Source organism: Juglans microcarpa x Juglans regia, chromosome 1D (assembly GCF_004785595.1).
Source record: "Juglans microcarpa x Juglans regia isolate MS1-56 chromosome 1D, Jm3101_v1.0, whole genome shotgun sequence".
NCBI lineage: Eukaryota > Viridiplantae > Streptophyta > Magnoliopsida > Fagales > Juglandaceae > Juglans > Juglans microcarpa x Juglans regia.
In genome coordinates this window covers 209,833-235,500 of record NC_054594.1, presented here as the reverse complement: position 1 = coordinate 235,500, position 25,668 = coordinate 209,833, and the positions used below count along the sequence as shown (strand labels likewise).

At 38.0% G+C, this 25,668-nt stretch overlaps 3 protein-coding genes across 17 annotated transcripts; 1 reads left to right on the top strand and 2 right to left on the bottom strand.

Annotated features, from left to right (window-relative positions):
- Positions 1–631: 631 nt before the first annotated feature.
- LOC121240777 (hydrophobic protein LTI6B) lies at positions 632–928 on the bottom strand. Its single transcript, XM_041138314.1, has 2 exons — positions 836–928; positions 632–715 (listed from the first exon to the last, which is right to left on the bottom strand). The coding sequence occupies exons 1-2, from the start codon at positions 911–913 to the stop codon at positions 632–634; spliced, it is 162 nt and encodes a 53-aa protein (XP_040994248.1). The 5' UTR covers positions 914–928.
- LOC121240765 (hydrophobic protein LTI6B-like) lies at positions 639–25,187 on the bottom strand. Of its 3 annotated transcripts, XM_041138311.1 has the most exons (4): positions 25,008–25,187; positions 24,788–24,887; positions 20,338–20,345; positions 8,647–8,659 (listed from the first exon to the last, which is right to left on the bottom strand). In XM_041138311.1, the coding sequence occupies exons 1-2, from the start codon at positions 25,095–25,097 to the stop codon at positions 24,804–24,806; spliced, it is 174 nt and encodes a 57-aa protein (XP_040994245.1). In that variant the 5' UTR covers positions 25,098–25,187; the 3' UTR covers positions 8,647–8,659; positions 20,338–20,345; positions 24,788–24,803. The 3 variants fall into 3 exon arrangements, with proteins under 3 accessions (XP_040994242.1, XP_040994245.1, XP_040994238.1); XM_041138308.1 differs by lacking the exons at positions 8,647–8,659; positions 20,338–20,345 and adding an exon at positions 639–715; XM_041138304.1 differs by lacking the exons at positions 8,647–8,659; positions 20,338–20,345 and adding an exon at positions 23,944–24,136 and having other exon boundaries at positions 25,008–25,184.
- Positions 14,222–23,127, top strand: LOC121240702 (anaphase-promoting complex subunit 11). 13 transcript variants are annotated; one of them, XM_041138233.1, is made up of 9 exons: positions 14,222–14,382; positions 14,512–14,651; positions 14,738–14,807; positions 15,553–15,609; positions 16,291–16,380; positions 18,670–18,697; positions 19,652–19,672; positions 20,178–20,296; positions 22,702–23,127. In XM_041138233.1, exons 5-9 carry the CDS (start codon positions 16,350–16,352, stop codon positions 22,815–22,817), a joined length of 315 nt encoding a protein of 104 aa, XP_040994167.1. In that variant the 5' UTR covers positions 14,222–14,382; positions 14,512–14,651; positions 14,738–14,807; positions 15,553–15,609; positions 16,291–16,349; the 3' UTR covers positions 22,818–23,127. The 13 variants fall into 13 exon arrangements, with proteins under 13 accessions (XP_040994167.1, XP_040994159.1, XP_040994152.1 ...); XM_041138225.1 differs by having other exon boundaries at positions 19,626–19,652; XM_041138218.1 differs by having other exon boundaries at positions 18,670–18,716; positions 19,633–19,652.
- Positions 25,188–25,668: the final 481 nt, after the last annotated feature.

Below are 25,668 nucleotides of genomic sequence, written 5' to 3'. Positions count from 1 at the left end.
TTAAAAAACTTCACTTTTACAAAGTAAATCTAATGATGCAAGTAATCATGTGGATGACTTATATTACACACCAGTTATTTGCAACGTTTCATTCTTAGAAAAGAGTTTTTTCTATTCACCATCTTCACACACAACACAACACACTACATTTTATTTTTATTTTTTTAGTTTTATTATTCTTAAATTAATTGAGTTCTTCTATCCATCAAGAAAAAAAAATTAAAAAATTAAAAAATAAAAAATTATGTATAGTATGTAGATGATAAGTATAATTTTTCTTAAAAAAATACATCAATGTATTCCTCATCGTATCAATCATGTTACCACTCTAATTAGTAAACACGAAACAAACCGCTTGTATGGGAGGGAACCACAGTATCTCACTTACTGTAGGTTCAAGTATTTAGAGAAAGTAGTGGCATTTATTTAAGATTAAGAGACTAATTAAGGCTTGTACGTGTAATCTTGTACAGTCAGCACGGAATAAATATGTTATATAACATGATGTCTGCTTTGACAACACCCACCAGTTTACCATTCCTCTATCGTACTTCAATCAACAAAACAAAAAAGAAAATTGAAAGCAAGAGGAGATCAGAGATGTTGGGTGCTTACAAAATAATAAAGTTCACTACTTGGTGATGGCATAGACAGCATAAATAATCCCAGGGATATAGCCCAAGATGGTCAGTAACAAACAGATCCAAAACTCCACCTGAATCACCCCGGCCGACCCCATCAAAGCATATCAGAGATTCATCATTATATAAATAGTAATCTAATAAAGACGCACAATATCAGCGGAGAGAATTAAAAGGAAGAGAATGATCGTCACCTGGCAACCAAACTTGAGAAAGACACCAAGAGGAGGCAAGATGATTGCCAGGAGGATGTCTATGCAAGTTGCCGCCATATTTTTTTTTTTTTTTTGGCACTGCTATAATTTCTTCTTCTTGGAAGCGAAAGTTGAAGAGCCTTTTGAGTTTGTGAACGGAACAAAAAGAGATGGTTTTTTAATTGTGTAGGAAAGATACTAGGAGACGTAGGTGGGATATATATAGAGTTATAGACGAGCCCTTCCCCAGGCAGGGCCGCACTCTGCGTGTTATCCACGCGTTGGATACATGCGTACGGTACTACTGCGTAGTATACGCAGTTTCTTGCCCAAAGCATTTAAAAGTATTAGTAGTGGGCTCAATAAAATTTAGTCAAAATCTCACATGCTAGTAATGAAATTATCATCAGATTTTGTAGAAGTTGACAGAGAAGAAATTGCAGAGAAGTTGATGGAGACACTTCAAGGGAGAGGAGTTGCGGATGAAGATGACTTTGACGAAGTTGCAGTGACGACGCACGGAATGCAAATCGTGTTTTTGAGTGTGGGATTAGGGCAAAATGCAGATCGTGTTTATGAGTCGAAGATGACTTTTTTTTTTGAGTTGTGCATCGCACGAAACGTTAGTCACACGGAAAAGATGAATTTTTTATGTGAAAATAATAATTGGCCAGCAAGAGGGGCTGGCCAAATTTGACTAGTGAAAATGATGAAAGCTAAAATTACTATAATTTTGTTGAGTCTATTGCAGTGAGTTATTGTGCACCTTACCTATTCTTTGGCTAAAATTTGAGTTTGTTGAGCCCACTACAAGTGCTCTAATTACTAATAATAACTGAGTAAAGTGCATACAACTCCTTGCCATTTGAAAGGGAAAATTATTTTCATGTTCCTTACCTTAGCTTGAAAGTTTTCTAAAACTAGTTACATTTAGGTTAAAAACTTTAGACCGGTTTGGAATCATAGATGAGATGAGATAGTTTTAAATAAAAAATAAAAGAAAAAAAAATATTATTAGAATATTATTTGAAATTTGAAAAAGTTGAATTGAGATTTGAAAAAGTTGAATTGCTTTATATTTTGTGTGAAAAATTGAGAAAATTGTAATGATGAGATAAGATGAAATACTTTTCGAATCCAAATGGGACAGGTTGCATTTGGATAGTGAAGTATTCTCGGGTATTCTGTGAATAATAATAAAAAAATAATGAAAAATAATGATAGAATATTGAATAGTAATAAAAAGTAGAAAAAAATAATAAAATAATAAATAGTAGTAAAGTATTTTGAGAATGATAATGATAGGTTTACTACCACAATTTTACTATTTTTTTTATTTTTATTTTTACTTAATAGTTAAGGAAATGGCTATTAGTGAAATGGTATATATATATATATTTTTTAATTTTGTTCTTAACGATTAAGGATGTTAAAAAAATACTTAAAAGAAAATAATAATAAAATAAAAATCTCAAATACACTATAGAGTAGTAAAATGATGGTAGGAGGGTAATAAGCATATCATTGTCCTTCTGAGAATATCCAAACTAGACCTTGAAGAAATGTACAGTTAACACGTCAAGACTGACTGGACTGAACCAAAACAGTCCAGTCCGGACTTTTGGTGGACCGAAAAAATCAGTCCTGTCCGAATTTTCCTCCAAGACCACCAAACCAAACTGATTACACCTTTAAGAATACTAGATGCAATTCGCTTTGAAACTGAGTTTTGCAACCATGAAACAACCATGTTATTACAACACTTCCAAGAAGGGAATAAAGGATATGAAGAATTAAAAACAGGGATAATTGACCCATTCGCAAACCCTAGTTTGTTCTTAGCACTCAGGGCCACCAACATAGAACGACCCCCAACATAATAGTTATCCCTAGTTAAAGATTGTACAAGAATAGCACTTGGACTATCACCATTATGGGGATGATATGGACTGGATGAATTGTCTGAGAGGTTAGAAGAAGAAACTGAAGAATTTACTGCCATTATAAAAAAACTTGTGTATTATCTAGGGAAGAGAAAGAATATTCTGAATCAGAAAACTGGTGTAGTATCTCAAGAGTTCTTGAATTCTGGATAAATGATCTATTTTATATACATTGAATATCAAGTGACTAAAATATATAGAAAGGGTATCGATGTAAAATAACCATCTAACTAGCTATACACTTGGGCATATCTATAAGGAAAATTCTATACACCATACTACCTTCCTACTTTCATCCCACTAAGTATGATGTGACACATTTATCACCATTAAATGATCATTTATTGTATGCTTCTTTATTATCTAATGGTGATAAATGTACCACATACTACTTAGTATGATCAAAATAGGATGAAAAGTGTGGTGTATAACATTACTTTATTTGTAGTAATCTGCAAACGACAACACCATCTCATCCCCACCAAACCTCATGTGCTCTTGTGGGTTCATCAATTCAACGAACCATTCCTATGTCTACGTTGTCTCCAAGTTCATCTCAAGAGCTTTCCTCTCGTGTCATTAGGCTGCACTTTTTTGTACTCCTTTGCATTCCATCTATTGTTGCAACCAATATTTCTTGTGCCCTCGAAATTGGATTTGAGCCTCTTTGTTGAATTTTCTCAATCCTCATGTAAATATCCTTCGAATATTGCTAGAGCAACCATCATTCAAATCCATCATGCTCCAATTCTACAGAGGAAGGTGTTTATCAAGACTATATTTTTTTCGGTTCGGTTCAAAACCCATGTATCCAGATGGTCTCGGGTGTGGATGGCGGGTTGGGGATTAAACTTAAAAGTAATGCTAAATACAGTTTTAGGATGTGCAAGCTTCGTGCACTCATTTTGGAAAAGGGACGTCCTTTGCGGTTGATGTCATTTTGATGTTGTTTAATCTTCTTATTTCAGTCTTTCATATCACTTTCCTCTCTCTCTCTCTCTCTCTCTCTCTCTCTCCCTTGAAAGACAAAACCCTAGCTTCCCTCTCACTACTCTCTAGCCATTACTATCGATGACTATCACAGATGCCGCCATCGTTTACCATCACAAAAACCCAATCTCTTTCTCACTACGATCTCGGCCTCTCTCACCTACTCAACAATTGCTTTGGAGATCAGGTTGGCCCTCTTTTATAAATTAACGGTTGAACTCGTCAATATGTAGCCACAAAATTTTAAAAAGAGTCGTGCTTTTTTTTTTTTTCTCTATGTTAACCTAGATAATTTTTCTCTATGTCAAAGTTATGCATTGTTCATTTTGCTAACTGTTCAGTAGGGTTTCTTGACACACTATATTTAGAGGTAATAAAATCAAAAAAAGAAAAAAGAAAAAACATGATTGAGTTGTCTTTGTGGCTGATTTATAATTGGTAATTTGCCAGCTAGTTGTATGAAAATCGATGACATAGAGGATAACAATTATGGCTATGCAGGAACACATTATAAAACAATCTAAATAAGTTTTACATGAGAGACATGGTAAAAGAGCTCCGAAACACGTTAGTGTCGATGGTCTATTAAAACATAGAAATTTTTATCCCCTAAAAACTTGAAGGTATAGTTGTTTATATCAACAAAGAATTAACAACGAAGTGAAGTTTATAAAAACAAAGTAATACCAACATAGTTGACTTCTAGCTTCCCTTCCCACCTTGAGCTAGCCATTTTGAAGCTCAAGCGGGTGTTATCTTTCCAATTCAACAACTAAAAGAAAAAGTTGGAAAGATACTAATTTTTTCCAAATCTAAACTTGAATTAGAGGATGATCCATATATGGGACTTTGTAATATGATCATAATAAACCATGTAGGGAACTCATCCAAGTCCAATAGACATTCAAGGAAAATGCAAATAAAACAAAAATACGAACTACATTTTGTCCCTAATCCAGATCAAAAGTATATATGATGGCTAAAGTAGTAAGTAAGGGTTTGAAATGACGAGCATTGGGTTTATGTTTTTCTGCTTTCAGTTTCAAAGTCATGAGTTGAGCTGCTCTTCAGAAACCATTGCCTTCATTTTGGCGAAGACTAAAATTGTTGAGAAATAAAGAACAAATGGAAGCGGAATTATGATAATATGGTGACACTCCCATGATGGTATTTGTCCTACAAGTTGGTGATGAACAAAAGAAATTGAGTGCATTCATTTGTGCACCAATGACCCCTATTTATAGGTCATCATGCACCGGTTGGCAAAGGGCACATACATTGGTTAACCAATGGTAACCCAAAGGTCACAACCTTAAGAAGTGACACAACCTATTGGCAAATGGCATAACCATTGGTAAACCAATGGTAACCCAAAGGTCACAACCTTAAGAAGTGACATAATCTATTGGCAAAGGGCATAACCATTGATAAACCAATGGTAACCCAAAGGTCACAACCTTAAGAAGTGACACAACCTTTTAACTAAATCAAAATGTTGTATCTCTTGACACCTTACTAGTCACACACAACCTATGTTAGAAGATATCATTCCAAGGGTACACCGTTTGGTGATCGCACCCTTAGAATAACAAAAATAAGTTGATAATAATATTATGTAATCTTCTAAATCGAATCAACTAATTTTACGTAAGAGAAGAATAAATAACATCGCTATACATCAGCTTTTAATGATCATCTTTTCTTTTTTGATAAATTTGATCATCTTTCGCTATACATTTTTGAATTGTGAATCACTATCATCATTTTTTTACAATGAATAATGGCATTAATTAAGCATTTCTTATGGGGCATCATATATGTAATTTGGTTAAACTTTTTGTTTTCCCATTAATATATAACTTGATTTAATTATATTTATTATTGTTTATTCAAATCTTATTTAATTACGATGCAATTGATGGGATGATATGGCTTTGTAGAAATAATTTCCATTTAATAAAAACAAAATGAGATAGTGGATGATCTGACTTCGTAAGAACAAGGCCTGAAATGACTCGGCCTGTCTTAAGACCCAAGCCCAAATCTTTAGCTCAGGCCCAAGCTCCGAAAACCCTACTTTTTTTTTTCTTTCTTCTTTTCTCCCCTTTCTTCCCATAGACCAATACCTTTTGAGTTCTAGCGTATGTCCCGACTCTCCCTCCCTCTTTGTGTTGCCAAGCCACTGCCCTCCAGACTAGGCCGTTGCCAGTAGGTACTTCGCCCCTTCTCCGTCTCTTTTTTTCTTGCTACCTCTATCGTTCTCGTCACTGATTGCAATGCCATGCCACGACGATAAGTCCTCCACCCATATCTTTCTCGTTGTAACACACTAGATGAAATTGATTCACACACACAGCGGAAAAAACTCTCTTCGAGGGGAGCGCCTCCAGAAAAGGGGATGAGAGATAGAGAGAGAAAAAAAAAAAGGAAACTAGGTTTGCATTAACTTTCTAAATACTCTTCTCATTGCTACAGGAAACATTTAAACTACAAACTTCTAGAAAAAAAGGCCTCAGCCTTGTATAGATATAACCCAAGACTATTAATAACCCAACAAAGCAAATAAAAGGAAATTGCCCAAATATCTTAAGGCCTAGTTCGTAATACTTAATAACATAAACTACTACTTCAATTAAAGGGCCTAGGTCCAGCCCATGAGCCCGTTTGCTTTGACTTCTCCTTTCAGCCAAGTACACGGAAGTACCTTTACTTCCTCAAAAGCTCCATTTCGACAATCAGTTCCAGTTTGTTCCAAGTCTTTTGCCCTAATCCTAACACTTCCGCACCGCTGCTCACCTTTCTTCAAGTTCCTATCTCCACCGCATGCGAGGGTAGCCACTAAGACTTGTTACATACCCCTGCCCTTAGAACAGCTTGCCCGCAAGGTGATGGAAGCCCTCCTTTAGCCGCGAGTAAGTCTCCCATGTAGCGTCTGCTACCTCCTAGCCATGCCAACGGGTAAGTAGTTCCACCACTGCCTTGTTCCCTACCTTTCGCATCCTTCTATTTAGAATTTCCTCTGGCTCTGGGTAAATGACACCATGTTCTTCTACTGGTGGTAGGGTCTGCACAGTCGAAACTTTGGAGCCTAATTTCTTCTTATGTTGAGACACATGAAATGTTGTGTGGATCCGAGACGAAGGTGGAAGGTCGAGCTTGTATGCTACTGAGCCGATCCGCTGTAGAATTTTGAAGGCCCATAAAATCTGGGTGCGAGCTTGAGGCTTCTACGCTAAGCTACACTGGTCTGCTGATAAGGCTGTAGTCTGAGGTATACTGCTTCTCCCACTTCAAAACTTTGTTCTTTTCTTTTCATTTCATATCTAAGTATTTCTTCATTCGATTTTGTGCCCGTTGAATGTTGTCTTTGAGGAGCTGTGTGATTTGGCTTCGGTTGCGTAATGTCTAGTCTACTGAGTCAACCTTGGCTGTCCCAGGTATATAGTTTAGAATCCAACATGGGGGGTAGCCGTAAAGTGCCTCGAAGGGTGTCAATTTCGTGAATAGATGTTGAGTGGAGTTGTACCACCACGCAACAAGGAAAATCCATAACACCCAATCTTTCGGCCTGTCACAAGTAAAACACCTGAGATAATTCTCCACCGTCTTGTTGATAGCCTCGGTTTGGCCATCCGTTTGTGGGTGATAAGCCGTACTCAAGTCCATTTGAACTCCTTGTAAGGAAAAGAGTTTCGGCCAAAAAAGGCTTGTAAAGGTGTTGTCCCTGTTTGACACAATTGATGTTGGCAGCCCATGCAATTTCAATATGTGCTTTAGAAACAGTTCAGCCATTGTTTTGGCAGTGTAGGGGTGCTTTAATGGGACGAAGTTGCTGTATTTCATTAATCGATCTACCACAACCTAGAGGTTGTTGTAGCCTTGAGAGTTTAGGAGGCCGTCTATAAAATCCATCGATATGTGTGTCCATGGTTGGGAGGGATGGGTAACGGTTGAAGTATTCCACTGGGCAGTGAGTTATCATATTTAACTCTTTGATAATTATCACAGGCCCTAATGAATTGTTTGAGGTCTTTATTCATCCCGAGCCAATAAAAATCTCTTCGCATTCTGTGGATAGATTTGTCATACCCTGAGTGGCCCCCTACAGGCTACTGTGTGAGAGTTCCATTAGCCTATTCTTGAAATCTTTGTTGTCGGGAATGTATAGTCTACTTTTGTAAAGAAGCAGACCGTCTCTTATGGTGTAGCTTGGATTCAAACTGCCCTTGTTGTAGGTTTCCAAGAGTGTTTGCAAGTGCGCAACCGAACCATAAGCTCGCTTCAATTCATCGATCTGGTTCACACTAGGAAAAGTAATCAACATAAGTGTCTCATCTTCTATTTTCTCCTTTCTGGATAGAGCATTAGCAGCTCTATTTTCATATCCCCTTGTATTCCACTACAAAATCGTAGCCGAGAAGCTTTGTAATCCACCGTTGCTGCATTGGTGTTCCAATTTTTTGATCTAGCAATTGTTTAAGGCTTTGCTGGTCAGTCCTCACCAGAAATGTTCTTCCTAACAAGTAGGGTCTCCATTTCAACATTGCCGAAACAAGGGCAAAAAATTCCTTTTCATATGTGGACATAGCAAGTGCCCTCCCCTTTAAAGCTTGGATGTAAAAAGCTATACGTCTATCCTGTTGCATCAAAACAGCCCCCACTGCATTGCCGGATGCACCACACTCAACCATAAATGGCATAGTAAAATCAGGTAGTGCCAACACCGGAGGTCAAGTCATTGCTTCTTTCTACTTGTGAAATGCCACCTTAGCCTCTTCACTCCAACAAAACCCATCCTTTTTAAGTATTCTTGTTAGCGGGCTGCGATTGCTCTATAACCCTTAATAAATCTCCAGTAGTAACCTGTTAATCCCAAGAATCCCTTCAATGCCTTTAGGGACTTTGGTAAGGGCTATTCCACTTTGAGCTTCTCGGGGTCCGCCTTCACATCTCTAGCTAAAATTAAATGGCCTAGGTAGGCTATCTCCTTGCAAGCAAAGCGACACTTAGATTATTTTGCAAACAACGAGTGCCATCTCAGCGTCTCAAGAGTGAGCTTTAGGTGGGTAGCATGCTCTATCTCAGATTTGCTATACACAAGAATATAGTAAAAAAAAAAAAAAATAAGTATAAATTTCCTTAGAAATTGGCGAAATACCTCATTCATAAGGTCTTGAAAAGTGGAGGGTGCATTAATAAGCCTGAAAGGCATTACTAGGAACTCATAGTGCCTTCCTAACACGGATATGGTGGTAACCAGACCTCTAATCCAGCTTTAAAAAAATAACCAACCCTTGTAGCTCATCCATTAATTCATCTACCACGGGGATAGGAAACTTATCCTTGATGGTCACATTATTCAGCCCCCGATAGTCCACACACAACCTCCAAGTTCTATCGGCCTTTCTAACCAGCAGTACGGGGGAAGAGTAAGGGCTTTGGCTAGGTTGAATTACTCCCGTTTTTAATAGTTCTTGAACTATTTTCTCAATTTCATCTTTTTTATGGTAAGGGTAATGGTAGGGCCTTATAGAGATGGGTTGGTGTTTGAGATAAGGTTTATAACATGGTCATGGGTACGTGGGGGTGGTAATCCCTTTGGTTCAGCAAATACATCATTAAAATGGCCCAACAGGGTCTGAATGTTTGCTGGAATGGGCTCTTCAGCTTGCTGGTTCATGGCACTATCTTCTTCTATCAGCTGCAAAATGACCCCCTTGTTTTCCATTTTGTCACCTTTGTAAAACGACCCTTCTTCGATCATATGTACTATTGTAAGGCCTTGCAACATAACTTCTCTGCTCTCATAGCAAAATCTCATGGACAGGTTTGTAAAATCCCATACGATAGAGCCAAGCTCCCTCAGACACTTGACACCCAACACCATGTCGCATCCTGCCAATACCAGAATTTGTACTTCTAACAGAAAAGTTGTTCCTTGAACAAATAACCTCACATCTTTGCATTTTTCCTCACTTGGGATGAGATCCTCATTAGCGACCCTTACTTTGACTCTTCCAATGCCATCAATAGGCAAGTTGGATTTCTTAATGATAGCGTAGTCTAAAAAAGTATGAATAGATCTGCTGTCAATCAAGATTGTGACCCACTGGTTTCCAATTCTTCCTTTCACCCTCATTGTGCGTGGGTTGTGTGATCCGGTAATTGCATGGAGTGATATTTTAGGATTAGGTGGGGTAATGGTGGTTTCAAAGGTAGCTTGGGTTGTTATCATTTTGGTCACACAACTCCTCCACAATGGGCTCACTGTACTCACTATCCAGCAGCACCTCCTATAGTAAATAAAGCTTGGGATTTTGGCATCTATGGCCCGGCACCCATTTGGTGTCACAATGGTAACACAATCCCTTGTCCCTTCGCTCTTTCATCTGGGTTTGGGTTATTTTGTGGATGAGAAATTGTGGCTGGTTTTGGAATAATCTGTCGGGTGGGTTGGAGGGTTTTTTTAAATGCTAGGGTCGAGTGAATATAGTAACCTGGATCTAGGATATCGTTTGGTTAAGTTAACCTTTTCCTCTTGAATTTTGGCTAGGCTATATGTTGTGGTAAGGTTAGTGGAATTGAACATTCAAACAGTTAACCGGATCTCATCTTTTAGACCACTCAAAAAACAACTCAACTTGTAAGTGTCAGACAAGCCCTTTAATCTGTTAGGCAAGATCTCAAGCCTTGCTTGATAGTTTCTACAGATCCAACTTGTCTCAGTCTAGTGAGGGCTTCCATTGGGTCGTCATAAGCATTAAGCCCAAATCTAATCAATAAGGCCCTAGTAAATGTGTCCCAATCCCAAAACTGGATAGTATCTTCCATTTCTTGAAACCAAATAAGGGCTTTGCCCACCATGTGGAATGAGGTAAGCCTAAGTTTTTGATGTGGTATTGTATTGTGAAAATGGAAAAATTTATTAACTCTATAAAGCCAACTTGCAAGGTCTTCCCCATTAAAAATGGGGAAATCTAACCTTACTGTGCGAGCTTGCACATCTCCCATATTTTGATGTTGAAAATGCTGGCTGTGAGGGATTTGCTGTTGTTGTTGCTGGAAATGGGGAGGCAGATTCTGTTGCCGCTGTAATTGGTTAGTGTCGTCCCTGAGTTGTTCACTGGAGGATGAGTCCCTAGAACTAACGTGGGGCTGCTTTTGCTTCATTCCAGTTGTTAACACAACTAGCTGTTGTACTATCATCTCATTTTTCTGTTTGAGAGTAATCATTTCATTATCCAAGCGTAAAAACTTAGCATCAGACATTTTTTTCATTTCATTGTATTGATTTTCTAAAGATTTTTTTAAGGCAGTGAGCTCGTCTTGTAGTTGGTTGAGTCTTGTTCCTTCAGCCATTGTAGACAGTGCCAAAAATCGTGGCTCTTAATACCACTTTTAACACACTAGATGAAATTGATTCACATACACAGGGGAAAAAGCTCTCTTCGAGAGGAGTGCCTCTAGAAAAGGAGATGAGAGATAGAGAGAAAAAAGGAAACTAGGTTTGCATTAACTTTCTGAATACTCTTCTCATCGCTATAGGAAACATTTAAACTACAGACTTCCAGAAAAAAAGGCCTCAACCTTGTACAGATATAACCCAAGACTAATAATAACCCAACAAAGCAAATAAAAGGAAATGGCCCAAATATCTTAAGGCCAGTTCGTAATACTTAATAATATAAACTACTACTTCAATTAAGAGGCCTAGGTCCAACCCATGAGCCCATTTGCTTTGACTTCCTCTTTCAGCCAAGTACACGGAAGTACCTTTACTTCCTCAGAAGCTCCCTTTCGACAATCAGTTCCAGTTTATTCCAAGTCTTTTGCCCTAACCCTAACACTTCCGCACCGCCGCTCACCTTCCTTCAAGTTCCTATCTCCACCGCATGCGAGGGTTGTTTTAGGGACCCCGGTCTTGTCCCTAAACATTAAGTCCACGAGCTCGCCTTGGTGATGATGGTGACCGAGTGATCCTTGCCAACTTGCTTGGCTTTCAACAAAGGTAGGTGTTTGGATGATGGTGTGATGGTGGAGTTGGGTAGGCTAGGTGTTTAGGCTTGCAATTCTAGATGGACAGCTAGGGTTTGTTCCTCTAGGGTGGTGCCGAATAGGTAGGGCTAGGGTTGAAAATTGGTAGTGAGGCTAGGGTTTCGGGTATGGTGCAATTGAGGTTGCCGAAATTAGCTAAGGGGATTAAGGTTGTCGCCCAAGGGAAATGGTGGCTAGGGTTTCGGGTAACAAGGCAACTAGGGTTGCCGAAAATGGGGTTTGGAGGGAATTATGGGAAGATTCCTAAGTGTTAGGAATCTTCGAGGATTTGGTGGATTGGGAAAGTCAAAGTTGACTTGAGTGATTTTAGGAATGAGGGATTTAAGGGATTGAAGATGATGTTCAATTCCTTAAATCAAGGGATTTGAATTGGAAAGGTCGAGACTCCTAAAAGAAAAGTGTTTCCTTATGGAGAATGGAGGGTTTCGACTAGGGCAAAAGTGATAGTGCCGAGTATGGAAGTAAGTTGTGGGCTAGGATTTGATGGAATGTGGATTAGGGCAAACACTATAGTGGGCGACACTAAGTGTTTGGAGGGATCAAATGAGGATATTTGGGGGCCACGACAATGCACATAAGATGAACACAAACAATCTCAAGAACAATCCAAGAACACTTCAATTACAATGTTCACAAATTAATAAGAACAATGGATAGAAAATGGAAGACAAGATAATGAATGGAAAATACTCATAAGATTGATAAACTGGATCACACTTATTCACGAATTGTAAAATGTGATCCTCTCCTTGGGTTCATGAATTGCACCCCAAAGAGCCCAAGTGCAAAGCACTAAAATGATTGATCTCAAGAACAAAACCGTCCAAAAGGAAATTGTTAAAAGATGTAAAAGAAAAGACTAAAGGTCCTATTTATAAGAGTTACAATTCTGAAAGCTCCAATAGGTCCCTTGGAATAAATAAATAAATAAATGAAAATAACATAGTGGCACGAATCAAGTTGGTCGTGGCATGCATGAACCCATGATGGGCTAGGATGGTGCATGGTGGTCTTCAGGTTGGTCCATGGCTCGATAGCACCACATGGCTTGCTGATGGGCATGGCTTGGTGTCATGCAAGGCCTGCTGATGCTGAACCATGTGTGTGTGCTGCATGGCCTAAGCTGGTGGCCTGGGTGTTGGGCTGCAAGGCACGGGTTGGAGCCATGCGTTGGATGGCATGCCTCACTGGCCTAGCCTGCAAGGCACGAGCTGAGCCGTGCGCTAGATGGCATGCCTGCAAAGGCATGCCACTAACCTCGCTGGCGTGCGGCGTGGGGCACCTGCAGGGGCGCGTGCAAGGGCTTGCGCATGGCTGTGCGTAGGTGCGCGCGCATGGGCGTGCGTAGGCGTGCGTGCAGGGGCGATCGCTGGGCTGAGTGTGGGCACGTGTGCAGGGGCGCGCAGGGGTGCGCGTTGGGCTGAGTGTGGGCATGCGCACAGTGCCGCGCGCTGTGTAGGGCTGTGCGCCTGGGCATGCGCAAGCCCCGCATTGTGTGGCGCGCAACTGCTAGCCTCGCTGGCCCGCATGCTGGGCGCCCTGTGCGTGTCAACGCACGGGCCAATGTATGCATGCATGCTGGGCGTCCCGTGCGTGTCACGGCACGGACTAAGGCATGGGTGTAGGCTGGCCATGGTGCAGCCCTTGCCTTCCAAGGGTAGTGTCGAGGCTTGTTCCGGGGCCACTTTTCTTGGGGTTTTAACAAGTTGCCACTGGGACTTGTTACACTCGTGCTCTCATTTTCTCTCTATGTTCGTGTCTCACTCGTGATATCTCTCTTTTGCTCTCTCTCTCTCTAGCTCTCCATCGACGTCTGATTGTATGGCTGACTGCGGTGACTGACAAAGGTCACTGGAGCCAACGTGATGCCCCAAGTCACCAAGGTATGTCTTGGTCTCTCTCTCTCCTGCTTGTCTACTTTGATTACTCTCTCATCTGTCTCTGCTTTCCTGTCTCCCACTCCGTCTGATTTTGGTTTTCCATACTGTGTTTTCTCACCGTGTTGAATTCGGTTTTGATGTCGTGTTCAATGTCATAGAGCATTACAACGTCAATATACAACACTACCACACTTTTGAATCTAACTGATCGCCGCCTCGAGATTTGGTTAGGTATTTTCAAACTGGTTTGGTTAAATAAAATCAAATTATCTTATCTTATCTCATATAATTATTATAACTTTTTCAAATTCTTATACAAATATAATAAATAATTTAATACTTTTAAAATTTTAAAATAAAAATTATATTATAATAATATTTTATTTAACTTTTAATAAAATATCTTATGTCCAATAATTTCATTTAAAATGCGTATCTAAATAAAAAAACAACCAAGCCCAGCTGTTAGAAACCTAAAATTTTTCCCTCTTTCTTTTGTTAAAACCCAACAACACCCCCCCCCCCCCCCCCTTCCCACTTGGCCGCCGGCGGACGTCTGCACAGCCCGCCTCCCCCACGACGCCACTCTCTCTGCACGACTCCTCTGTCGCCACTTGCCACCGCGCCAGCCCCTCGCCGTCCGTCCAGGTTCGTGCCGTGCCGCGCCTCCGTCACGCCGGTAAGTTCCGTATGTCTCTCCTCTATCTCTCTCTCTCGCTCTCTCTGGCGTTCTCTCTCTAACTCTCCGGTTATCTCTCTCTCTCTCTGTCGAGTTCTCATTCTCGCTCCTTGCATCACCGCCTCGCAGTGGCCACCGCTGCAGGCCCTTACGCCGCCATCCCGCCGTGCACCACCAGATCTGTTTGAACGACGCCAGCAACCTCACGCCCTTTCTGTTTGAAACCGCGACGGACCAAGGGCCACCGTAGACAGCCTCTCACCGCCAAGGTATGCCCCTCTCGAAAAATTGTCCCTGCTGTCACGTGTTAATCACTGTTTTAAAAATTCTTTTTAACATCACCACCTTATCACAGGACATTGGAATCAGCCCTAGACAGCGGCGTCTCGCTCTCTTACTTTTTACGGGCCATCGCACGAAATTAGGTATAGAAGTTCGAGTAATTCGTCTTGCATTTTGCACTGTACTGTTGTGACATGGACGGTTGGTGTTACTGGAGATTTATGCTTCTGTTTTTATATGATAAATCTGTGATCTATGTGAAGTTATGGTGTTGGTTTGTAGTAGTTCTATTGGTGTTCGTGTTGGACTTGTGATTGTAGGCCGTTTGTGTTGGACATGTGGAAATTGTGGCTGTTGGGTTGCTGTTTGGGTGTTTGTTTGACATGCAGGGAGGCTCGGGTTTGTAATATTGTGGGTGGAGGAGACTTAATAGTGGCTGTAATGTTATTGTATAAGCTTGTTCGACATGTCGAGAGTAAATGTGCTGTTTATGTGTTTGACAAGTTGAGTTACCTATCAAAAAAAAAAAAAAAAAAGACAAGTTGAGTTACTTATAAAAAAAAATGTGTTTGACAAGTTAAGTTGTGTTTGAAATTGTGAACTGGTTGTAACTTATCAAAAAAAAATTGTGAACTGGTTGTATACCATGTTGGGAATGAGTTTATAAATAATAACAAGTTTGTGGCAAATACGAGGATGGGCTAATTTTCTTGAGGTAGTGAATTTCATTGGAGGTGGTGAGTAATTTGTGCATGCTGAATATGTAGCACGGGTTTTGGATTTTCGTTAATGAAGTAGGCTTTTGTGTTGGTTTGGGGTTTGTTGGTAAAGTTAGTGGCATGCTTGTTTAGGCTATTAATTTTTTTATTGAATGTGTTATGGTTATAGGTTGTGATACTGTTAGAGGTCGGATCCAAGGCTTAAATAATACACGGCAAGAGTTAGGTAATGGGTGCTCCTATGCTAGACTTTGCCTAAACGGATTGAGGTTGATTATGAAAAATATGCATATTTTGCTATGTAAAACTTTAAAAAAACCTCGGTCATTTTTCTGCATAACTCACTATATCTGAATAAGAAAAGAAAGATATTTTGTCATGATTGGTGTAGACATGAGTATTTTTAGCACTCAGTTTCTTAATTGTATAAAAAGAACGAATATGACATCTGAAAGTTTTATACATGATGATATGAATATGATCTGTATCTATCTTATGCTCTGTTATGAAATGATATTGCATATGAAAACTCGGCATAAGATTTTTTTCTGCTTTGATTTATGGCCCCGCCACGGGATATAACAGTGGTCTCTGTTTTGAGTGCATCACCTTGGTGACGAAACAATGATGTGTTATGCTTGGTTAACTGCAGACATGCACAACCCTACCTCGGGGGTAAACATGGCCTCTTCTTCTGTTTCTGATGATGTTTTAGTTATGCTTGTACCTATGGTCTTTTATATATTATTATTATTATTATAATGGAAAGTTTTTGAAAATACAACTACCATATTTTGAGAACTATCTATTTCTGTATTCTGTAATTGGCTCATGTTTGCACACTAGTATAGGCTCACTGTTTATTGAGTTGTTGATAACTCACCCTTTTTCTCCACTATATTTTCAGATGATTTTCGGGACGCTGTTCCCGAACACCTAGTGCCAATAAAAAAAATATATTTTCAGATGATTTTGATGTTTTGGCTAGGAATCAAGGGTAGGAAGTACGTGCAAAATTAATTTAGTTTAGTGGATTGAGTACCACAGAGTACTATGATTGTTGGGCTTTATCGGTAGATTTGTCATGTTATGTTAATTGGGTATTTTGAGAGATTAACATTGTTATTGAGAGTTTGTGGAGCTGTTAATTTATTTTATTGGATTATTGTATTGATGACCTTGTAGAGGAATATATATAATTGGATGAAATAGATGAATTTATGTTTATAAAGTCTTTGGAATATATATATATGTATTGTGGGAGACGATTTTCTAGGTGACAGGAAGTGACTCCCCGACGCTCCGGGTATGGGGCGTTACATTTTGCCTTTTAACCATAGTTAAACTTGTGGCTCTTGTATTTTTGCCTATTGGAAGTTTGGGTTATCCCTGTTTTATATGTTGTATGTAGGGGTGTAACCAGTCCGGTTCGGTCCGGTTTTGGACAAAATCTAGGACCGAACCGGTATGTACCGGTTTTGTATTTTTCAAAACCGATTACGCACCGGTTACCCTCCTAAACCGGTACTTCCGGTTTTATCGGTTTCCGGTCCAGTCCGGTCCGGTTTTCCGGTTATTTTAAAATGTAAGTTTCACAATTTGTCATTAAAAATTGTTTATAAAAAAAAAAAATTAAAAAAAAAAAACTGATTTAAAAATATGTTTTATACTTTTATTAATATATTAGACTATATAATAGTATTAATATTATATTATTGGTATAGTTATAAGTTATATATTAGTATTAGTTATAAACTATATATTTACTATTAGTATTAGTTATAAACTTTTAGTGATTTAGTATTAACATTTTATGTAATAATTTATAAATTATAATAAGAAATTTTTTCATATATGAATATATATAATTATATATATTATATATAAAAATTTATAATTATACATAATATATAAAACTTATATATATAATATTTTGTATAAAACTTATATATACAATAATACAAATATTATTTTTTATATATATTTTTTATCAACCGGTCCGGTCCGGTCCGGTTCGGATCGGTTTTCCGGTTTGAATTTACACCCTTAGTTGTATGTTGAGATTTGTAGTTGAGTGATTTCATGTTTGGTTGACGTATGGAGGGTCTCTTGTTTATAATGTCATGGTCATAGGAGGGTATGAATGTGAAAATGTGAGTTCGTGTTCTGATGTGTCAGGAGTATGGCTGTAAATTGTGACGTGTGTTGGGGTGAGATTTAAGCAAATCCAAGGAGGTTGGGTTAGCCTATTGGTGTAGTGCTGCGTGGATGATGTACTTGGGCCATTATTAACCCAAGGCACCAAGATGGACTAATTTGTTTATGGGCTCACTTTGAGCTATAGTTTCGGGTTATAGAGTTTTATTAGTTAGTTGGTTTTGTATTTGGAGAAGTTATTAATATGTTAGCAATATCTTTCCGAATTAGGTTATGATACTGAATTTAGTTGTGAAAATAATCGGTTCTCCTTTGCTAGACTTTGCCTAAAACTGACTAATGTTGATTTTGTGAAAACCTGCATATTTTATTGTGAAATCAACCTTGATTATTTTTCTGCACTAGTATCTGTATTTGAACATTGAAATGTGATATTTTATGATGATTGGTGTAGACATGGGCACTTTTTTGTTCTCTGTTTCTCTACTGCATAAAATGTGAAATGAAGTCTGAAATATTTGATCCAATTATATGATTTTTTTTTTTTTTTGATAAGTAATCCAATTATATGATATTTATCAGCTTAGTACTATGGTATGATATGATATTACATATGAAAACCCTGAGGCATAGGATTTTGTCTGCTTGGGTTATAGGCCTTGCCACGGGTAATAATATGGTTTTCTGGGTCAAGGACAGAAGGTAGTTTATATTTTTATATCTATCTACTTAGCAATTAGGGAAACAAAACAAATCTAAAAACTTTAATGTTTATGCATTGTGTTGGTTTTTTCTTCCATACGAAAGGAAACTTAGTTTCTATTTTGATACTTTACTTATAAAAAAAAAAAACATAGTTTCTATTTTTCTCTCTCTTTCCTACATTTTCTCAGAAACCAGACGGTGGTTTCTTTTGTAATTTTTCCCAAATCCGTTCTATCCCCTTTTTAATCTATCGATTGAAATTCCATAAGATATTGAAAATGTGGGAACTAGACCCACTGTTAATTTCAATTGCAATACTTTTGACTCAGAAATGGTTCAGATCTTGTTGCTTATACTTTAATTGTCTCAGTGTATGATTATATCCTCAAAACTATTTGCTCTAAAAGTGGGTTTGGTTTTGCAGGAGAAGAGGATGAAAGTCAAGCTCTTACGTATCTTTCCCATGATATTGTATTCTGTTGTTTTGTTTTATTTGCGTTTTCATTGAATGTCTATTGGACTTGATGAATTCCCTGCATGGTTTATGGTTGGTAATTTATGGGCTTCGATGATTATTGGATTTCCTGGATTATGCTTCATTTATGCCTAGGAAGTTACTTATAAAAAAAAAAAAAAAAAAAAAAAAAAAAAAAAATTATGCCTAGGAAGTTCAAATTTATTCTGTTTGAATATGATCATATTGAAAATTCCCATTGAACTTCTAATCCAAGTTCAGATTTTGGAAAAACTTAGGTTGGGTTTGGATACACAGTTCAGATGAGATGTTTTGAATAGTAGTTGAATAAAATATTGTTAGATTTAATGTTTTTAGTATTATTTTTATTTTGGGATTTAAAATAGTTGAATTGTTTATTATATTTTTGTTTGGGAATTTGAGAAAATTGTAATGATGAGATGGAATGAGACGAGATGAGATGAGATAAGGAGGTTTGTGTATCCAAACCCAGACTTAGTATTTTTCCTTTTTCTTTTGGCTGTTGAATGGGAAAGATAACACCCGTTTTCACTGTAGCTCAAAATACCCATTTTCCCTTTTTGTTTCAATGGCTCAAGGTGGGAAGCTAGAAGCCAACTATATTGGTATTACTTTGTTGATAAAAACTTCACCTCATTGTTAATTCTTTTGGAAAAAACTTTGTATTTTCCCTTTTTCATTTGGCTGTTGAATGGGAAATATACCACCTGTTTTCACTGAAGCTCAAAATACCCATTTTCCCTTTTTGTTTCAATGGCTCAAGGTGGGGAAGCTAGAAGCCAACTATATTGGTATTTCTTTGTTGATATAAACTTCACTTCAATGTTAATTAATTATTTTGGCTTCTTTGTGGAAATGGTTTTCCCTTGATTCAATTATCCTTGTGAACATTTGCTGCGCTCCCAAACAGAGTACGTTCCCTTTACATCTCGTATGTTCATTACTTTTGGTGAAGTTGTTTTTAATCATGTGACATAGGTGTTTGCATGTAAATGTAAACAACTATACCTTCAAACCCACTCGTGGGTAGCCCAAGTGGTAAGGGTGAACTTGTGTGCATGAGCCCCATGTCACAGGTTCGATTCTCCCTGGGTTCAAAATGTGATTTACGTGGGAGGCCATGGCACTGGGTTGTTGTGCTAGTCTCCCTCGGGGTTTAGGTTCCATGGGTGAGTCCTAAGGGCTCTGCGGTGGTGGTTCCCCCTCATAAAAAAAGAAAAACTATACCTTCAAGCTTTCAGGGGGATAAAAATTTCAATGTTTTAATGTGTTTTGGAGCATGTCACTATAACACTTATTAAGATTGTTTTATAATACGTATAACAATGTGTACTTATCAAAAAAAAAAAACAATGTGTTGAACTACTTCAACTAGTCTGCGTGTAAGATATGTCTTCCTGCAGAGCCATAATCGTTATCCTCTGTGTTAATGATAGGTGGCATGCTGTTGCTTCTTGGACGTGGGATGCCCAGGATGAAACTTGTGGGATCTGCAGGATGGCCTTTGATGGTTGCTGTCCAGATTGCAAGCTCCCTGGGGATGATTGCCCACTAAGTTAGTGATTCTATTTATTTGATAACTTTCCATGTTGCCACTATTTCTCCTACTGTTGAATTCAAAAAGTTTAAGTAGCTCCTTAAATGAGTTTCTAGGTGTCAGACCTGTAATTTGTGGCTATTAAACTTTTTTTATCAAAAGTATCTTAAAGCAAGCTTCAACCATGGCTTTTGTTTGTTTGTTTGTTTGACCATTGCAAGAAACAATTTAATGCTCTTGATCATTTCAAATGTATAAGAAATACTTTATGGAACAATTTCATATACAATATATGATAGCTACATGTCAAGAAATGCAATATATGGTACACCGTACATAAGTCATGCAAATGCTTGCACATTGACATTCTCTACTTTTTCTATATGAACTTCTCACATAGGAGTTTCAGGATGACTCTATAATGTCATGTCGTATGTTGTAAGTAGTGCACAACTCCAAGACTTGGTCTGTGTTAGAACAGTGGACTTCATGCTGATGATGGCCAAATTGACACCAAATTTGCAAAAAAAAGTGGCTTGCTTACAATGGTTGGTCGGAGGAAGCTCCGACACTCAAGTTAGCGAGGCCATTTAGGGGCTGTTTAAGTAGAAGTAAAGATAGTATGACTCAGAAGTTTTGGAGTGATCAGGTCCTTCTAGTTATAGTACCTTCCTCTAATCTACCTGTCCTTACACTGCGTGTGCCAGGTGGGTGCCGCCTTCCTCCAGCTGTTGTTTCATGTCGTTTGTGCAGCCCATGCTCTCTTTTTTTCTGCCACTCCCATCACTGTGCAGTGATGATGGGCTCATGATAGGTGGTTATAGGCCACCCAAATAAGGGCCAATGTGCATGTCCATTATTATGATTGATAGTGGATCAATTATTATGCTTAGAAGTGGATTATTTATAAAATGGGCCAAGCAGATTGTATATAAGGACAAAGTGTTTTCAGGATGTTTATGTGCCTTTAAAGTAGGGGTGTATGGAGTTCGGTCCGGACCGGAAAAAACCGACTGGACTGAACCGTTCGGACCGGACCAGACCGAACTCTAGACCAGTCGGTCTCGGTCCCATAGTGTGGACCAAAAAGATTCAGTCCAGTCTCGGGGTCTATAAATTTTGAACCGGACTAGACCGTATCAAACTCCTATATATATTTTAAAAATATTTTTAATAATTTAATATATTATTTTTATATAGTAATTGCATAAGTTAATGATGTAATTTTCATCTAATTTATTATCGTATAAAATATTTTTATAATGAGTTAGTTGCATAATCCACATTAATAATTTACTTATTTTTGATTTAGTAATTTAAATAATTTTTTTATTAATTTATTTGAAAAAAAAATAAAAAATAATTGGGCCGTACTGGACCGGACCGGACTGGACCGAACCGATACCTACCGGTACAGCCCGGCCCGGCCCCTATGGATGTGCGTTCTAGTCCGGTCCGGGAGGTCCAGGGAAAATGACGGACCAAAAATTTTGGTCCATCACCCTCCCGGACCGGACCAGATCAATTTACACCCCTACTTCAAAGTGGCTATTGCAGTGAATTTTGTATTTATTAGTCCCTTTAATTTGGTACTTTTCACTATCTTTCTCTTCCTCACCTCCCACTTTCCATCTCTTCTATGGCAGAGTCATTTGCCATACCAATACAAAAGGTATGGGCCCAGCGAATCTGCATTGATAGGTGGTGAATGGGTACACTAGTCCACCACCTATCAACTAGGGCTGGACCTCTGTTTGGGTTCACAAAGCCATTTTCACCATAAACATTACTGATTCTTCTACTGTTTTTCTTGAATTTAGAAAATGGATCGAGTTCTGGATATTGCTTTTGTTTTCAATTTTGGTTTGTTCATGAATCCTTGATTTGTGTTGAAAGAATTGGGGTTGAAATTTTTCAGCTTGTCTTGGTGTTTGCTGTTTACTTCTTGGCAAATTTTCGATTGGTTGAGGCTTGGTTGGATGGTTACTTCACCCCACCGTCCCCTAGGACAAGTGCAAGAGAAATCCTCCCCGTAGTGGGGAACACCCCCAGCAGGGGTGGGACCGTGTCACCCCAAAACCTGACGGTAGGGGGCTGGTAGCATCTCTACTGTTACTTATTGAGAAGGAAAAAAAAAAAAAAAAAATCCCACTCTTCATGTTATGTAAAATTAAAATATTTTTATTACTCACAAAAGCATGTAAATGTATTGTTCTTAATTATTTTTCACTTTGATATTAGGAAAGGATTGCAAGATTTTCCATTTCTTTTGGGGTTCTTCCTGTTTGTACCCTTAAATGGCTGAAAGAACAGATGTAACGGGAATAGATTTAGGGGGAAAAAGACAGTTCAGTTTTTGTTGTAATAGTTGGTAATTTTTTCTGACAGGAAATGATTTTTATTTTCGATCCTTGATCTTGCAGTTTGGGGCGCATGCAACCATGCATTCCATCTTCACTGCATCTTAAAATGGGTGAATTCACAGACATCTCAAGCACATTGCCCCATGTGCCGTAGAGAATGGCAATTCAAAGAATGAGAAAAAAAGTGAATTGAGTTCCATGATGAATTGAATGAATACTGGCTGTGTATGTTAGTGCAATAAATGCTTGCTTGTTGCGACCTTGTGTTTATGCAAAGTATGGGCGGGCTAGGCACAAATGCATTAATGCCGACATATTGGGTGATGGAAGGTGAGGAAACACTTTATCGTAACGTTTTGTAGTTTATCCTGATGAGAAATGATAAATTACATATGCTTCTATACTATTTGGTCAACAATTGGAAACCATTAAAATATGCCAAGTAATGAGATGTTTGATAATCAGAAAAGTAGAATTTGAATACAATATTGATATCTTTAAACGTTCAGGGCGTTGATACTTATCAAAAAAAAAAGTTCAGGGCGTTGGTGGTGAGCTCTTATAATTTCTCTAGAAGTTGAAAACTACTGTTTTGGCTGTTTGTTAGCGTTTTAATTATTGTTGATGATGTCGATATCTTACTGGCCAAGCTAGGAAGATTGTGCTTCTATACGTTACCTTTTGTAGCCTTGCCAAGTTATTTTTTTCTTCATAATGCATATATCCATTTTTATATTCCAGATTAGAAGAGAGACATACATATCCACCCTGCAGTCTTTTCTCCACTAGACAACCGTATGCCAAAGTTAGGAAGATTATATATGCTTCTATGTGTGTCTCCTTGTAGCTAGGTATAATTCCCTTTCGCTTTAATATTTTTAGATCAGACGTGGACGGGTTGTAAATGCTTTTTTAGATTTGGAGACGCACAAAAGCATGAATAAAGTGCTTCGGGTAATATCTATGGCATCTCCTCCCTTTCTTGTTTGCTCCACTCCGCTCTTTAGCTGTCTCCAGCCCATCATCGTTGTCATGGTCCCTCAAGAATATAGTCCATGATCCACTTTATTGTATTTTAGATGTTATCCAAACTTAAAAGTGGCCAATCACCTCCGGACGAATGGCACTATCCCTCATATTTAGGGATAAAGTTTGGTTGGGTTTCAATGTGGTCACCAACATGTGGTCACCATGGGATGTAAAGTTGTTTTGGTAGTTTTGCTTCACATGAACGCAATATTATAATTACTGGGATCACTTAGAAATTAATGATAATTTGGTTGAAAACTAAGACAATTCACATTAAATTAAGAATATTTTCGTTGTCACAATCAATCTTTTTCTTCACAGCACATAAATAAACGATGAAAAGGAAAAACCAAAAAGAAAAAAAAAAATAAGTCAACACTTGATAGCTGTCCTCCCAAAAGCTATAGCCTATGGAAAAGCTCCAAATCAGAGACCAAAAGACAGATGCGCTTCAGTCGACCTCCACCTGTCCAAAAACAAACAGTATTATTTTTCATATAATTTAAGAACAGCTAAGCCTACCCCACTTTAGCCACAATTATTTAGTTGAAAATGATTTTTTTTAACTGATTATACACCACATTTGATAAAAAAAAATAAAAATTAAAAATTAAAAATTAAAAATTAAAAAATTTGTGGTGTGAAGATATGATTGAAGTTTTTCTTAGCAAAACGCATCAAAAGTATTCCTCATCGTATCAATCATGTTACCACTCTAATTAGTAAACACGAAACAAACCGCTTGTATGGGAGGGAACCACAGTATGTTCCGTACTGTAGGTTCAACTATTTAGAGAGCAGTTTTAACTTTTACTTTACTACGGATACAAAAACTGTTTTATATTATCATTATAATTTTTTTAAATTTTAAAATAATAATAATATTAAAAAATAATATTATAATAATATTTTATTTAACTCTCATCTAAAATTATCTTTGCGGTATGGCAGATGGCTTGTACGTGTAATCTTGTATAGTTACAGCACGGAATAATTATGTTGTATAACATGATGTCTGCTTTGACAACCAGTTTACCATTCCTCTATCGTAGTTCAATCAACAAAAACATAAAAGAGAATCGAGAGCGAGAGGAGATCAGAGATGTTGCGTGCTTACAAAATAATAAAGTTCACTACTTGGTGATGGCGTAGACAGCATAAATAATCCCAGGGAGATAGCCCAAGATGGTCAGTAACAAACAGATCCAAAACTCCACCTGAATCACCCCGGCCGACCCCATCAAAGCATATCAGAGATTCATCATTATATAAATAGTAATCTAATAAAGACGCACAAAATCAGCGGAGAGAATTAAAAGGAAGAGAATGATCGTCACCTGGCAACCAAACTTGAGAAAGACACCAAGAGGAGGCAAGATGATTGCCAGGAGGATGTCTATGCAAGTAGCCGTGCCTTCGTCCGCCATATTTTTCTTCGAAGCGAAAGTTGAAGAGCCTTTTTGAGTTTGTGAACGGCACAAAGAGAGGGTCTTAATTGTGTGAGAAAGATAGTATAGACGTAGGTAGGATATATATAGAATTATAGATGAGCCCTTCCCCAGGCAGGGCCGCTCTCTGCATGTGATCCACGCGTTGGATTCATGCGTACGGTACTACTGCGTAGCATACGCGGTTTCTTGCTGAAAGCGTGTAATAATAACTGAATAAAGTGCATACAGCTCCTTGCCATTTAAAAGGGAAAATTATTATCATGTTCCTTACCTTAGCTTGAAAGTTTTCTAAAACTAATTACGTTTGGGTTAAAAAATTGGAAAACTCTACTTACCTTATCCAAAGTATACCGCTCGGTTTTTTTCTTTTTTTTTTTTTTTTTTTTTTACCGAACGATGAAAAAAATGATTTTAAATGTATTTATATATATATTATTTTTTAAATATTTTAAAAAATAAAAAAAATATAAATAAATAAATAAAACTAGTTTTATAATTGACGGTAACACCAAGCGGTAGCACAGCTCTAAAAAATTTAGAACAAGCA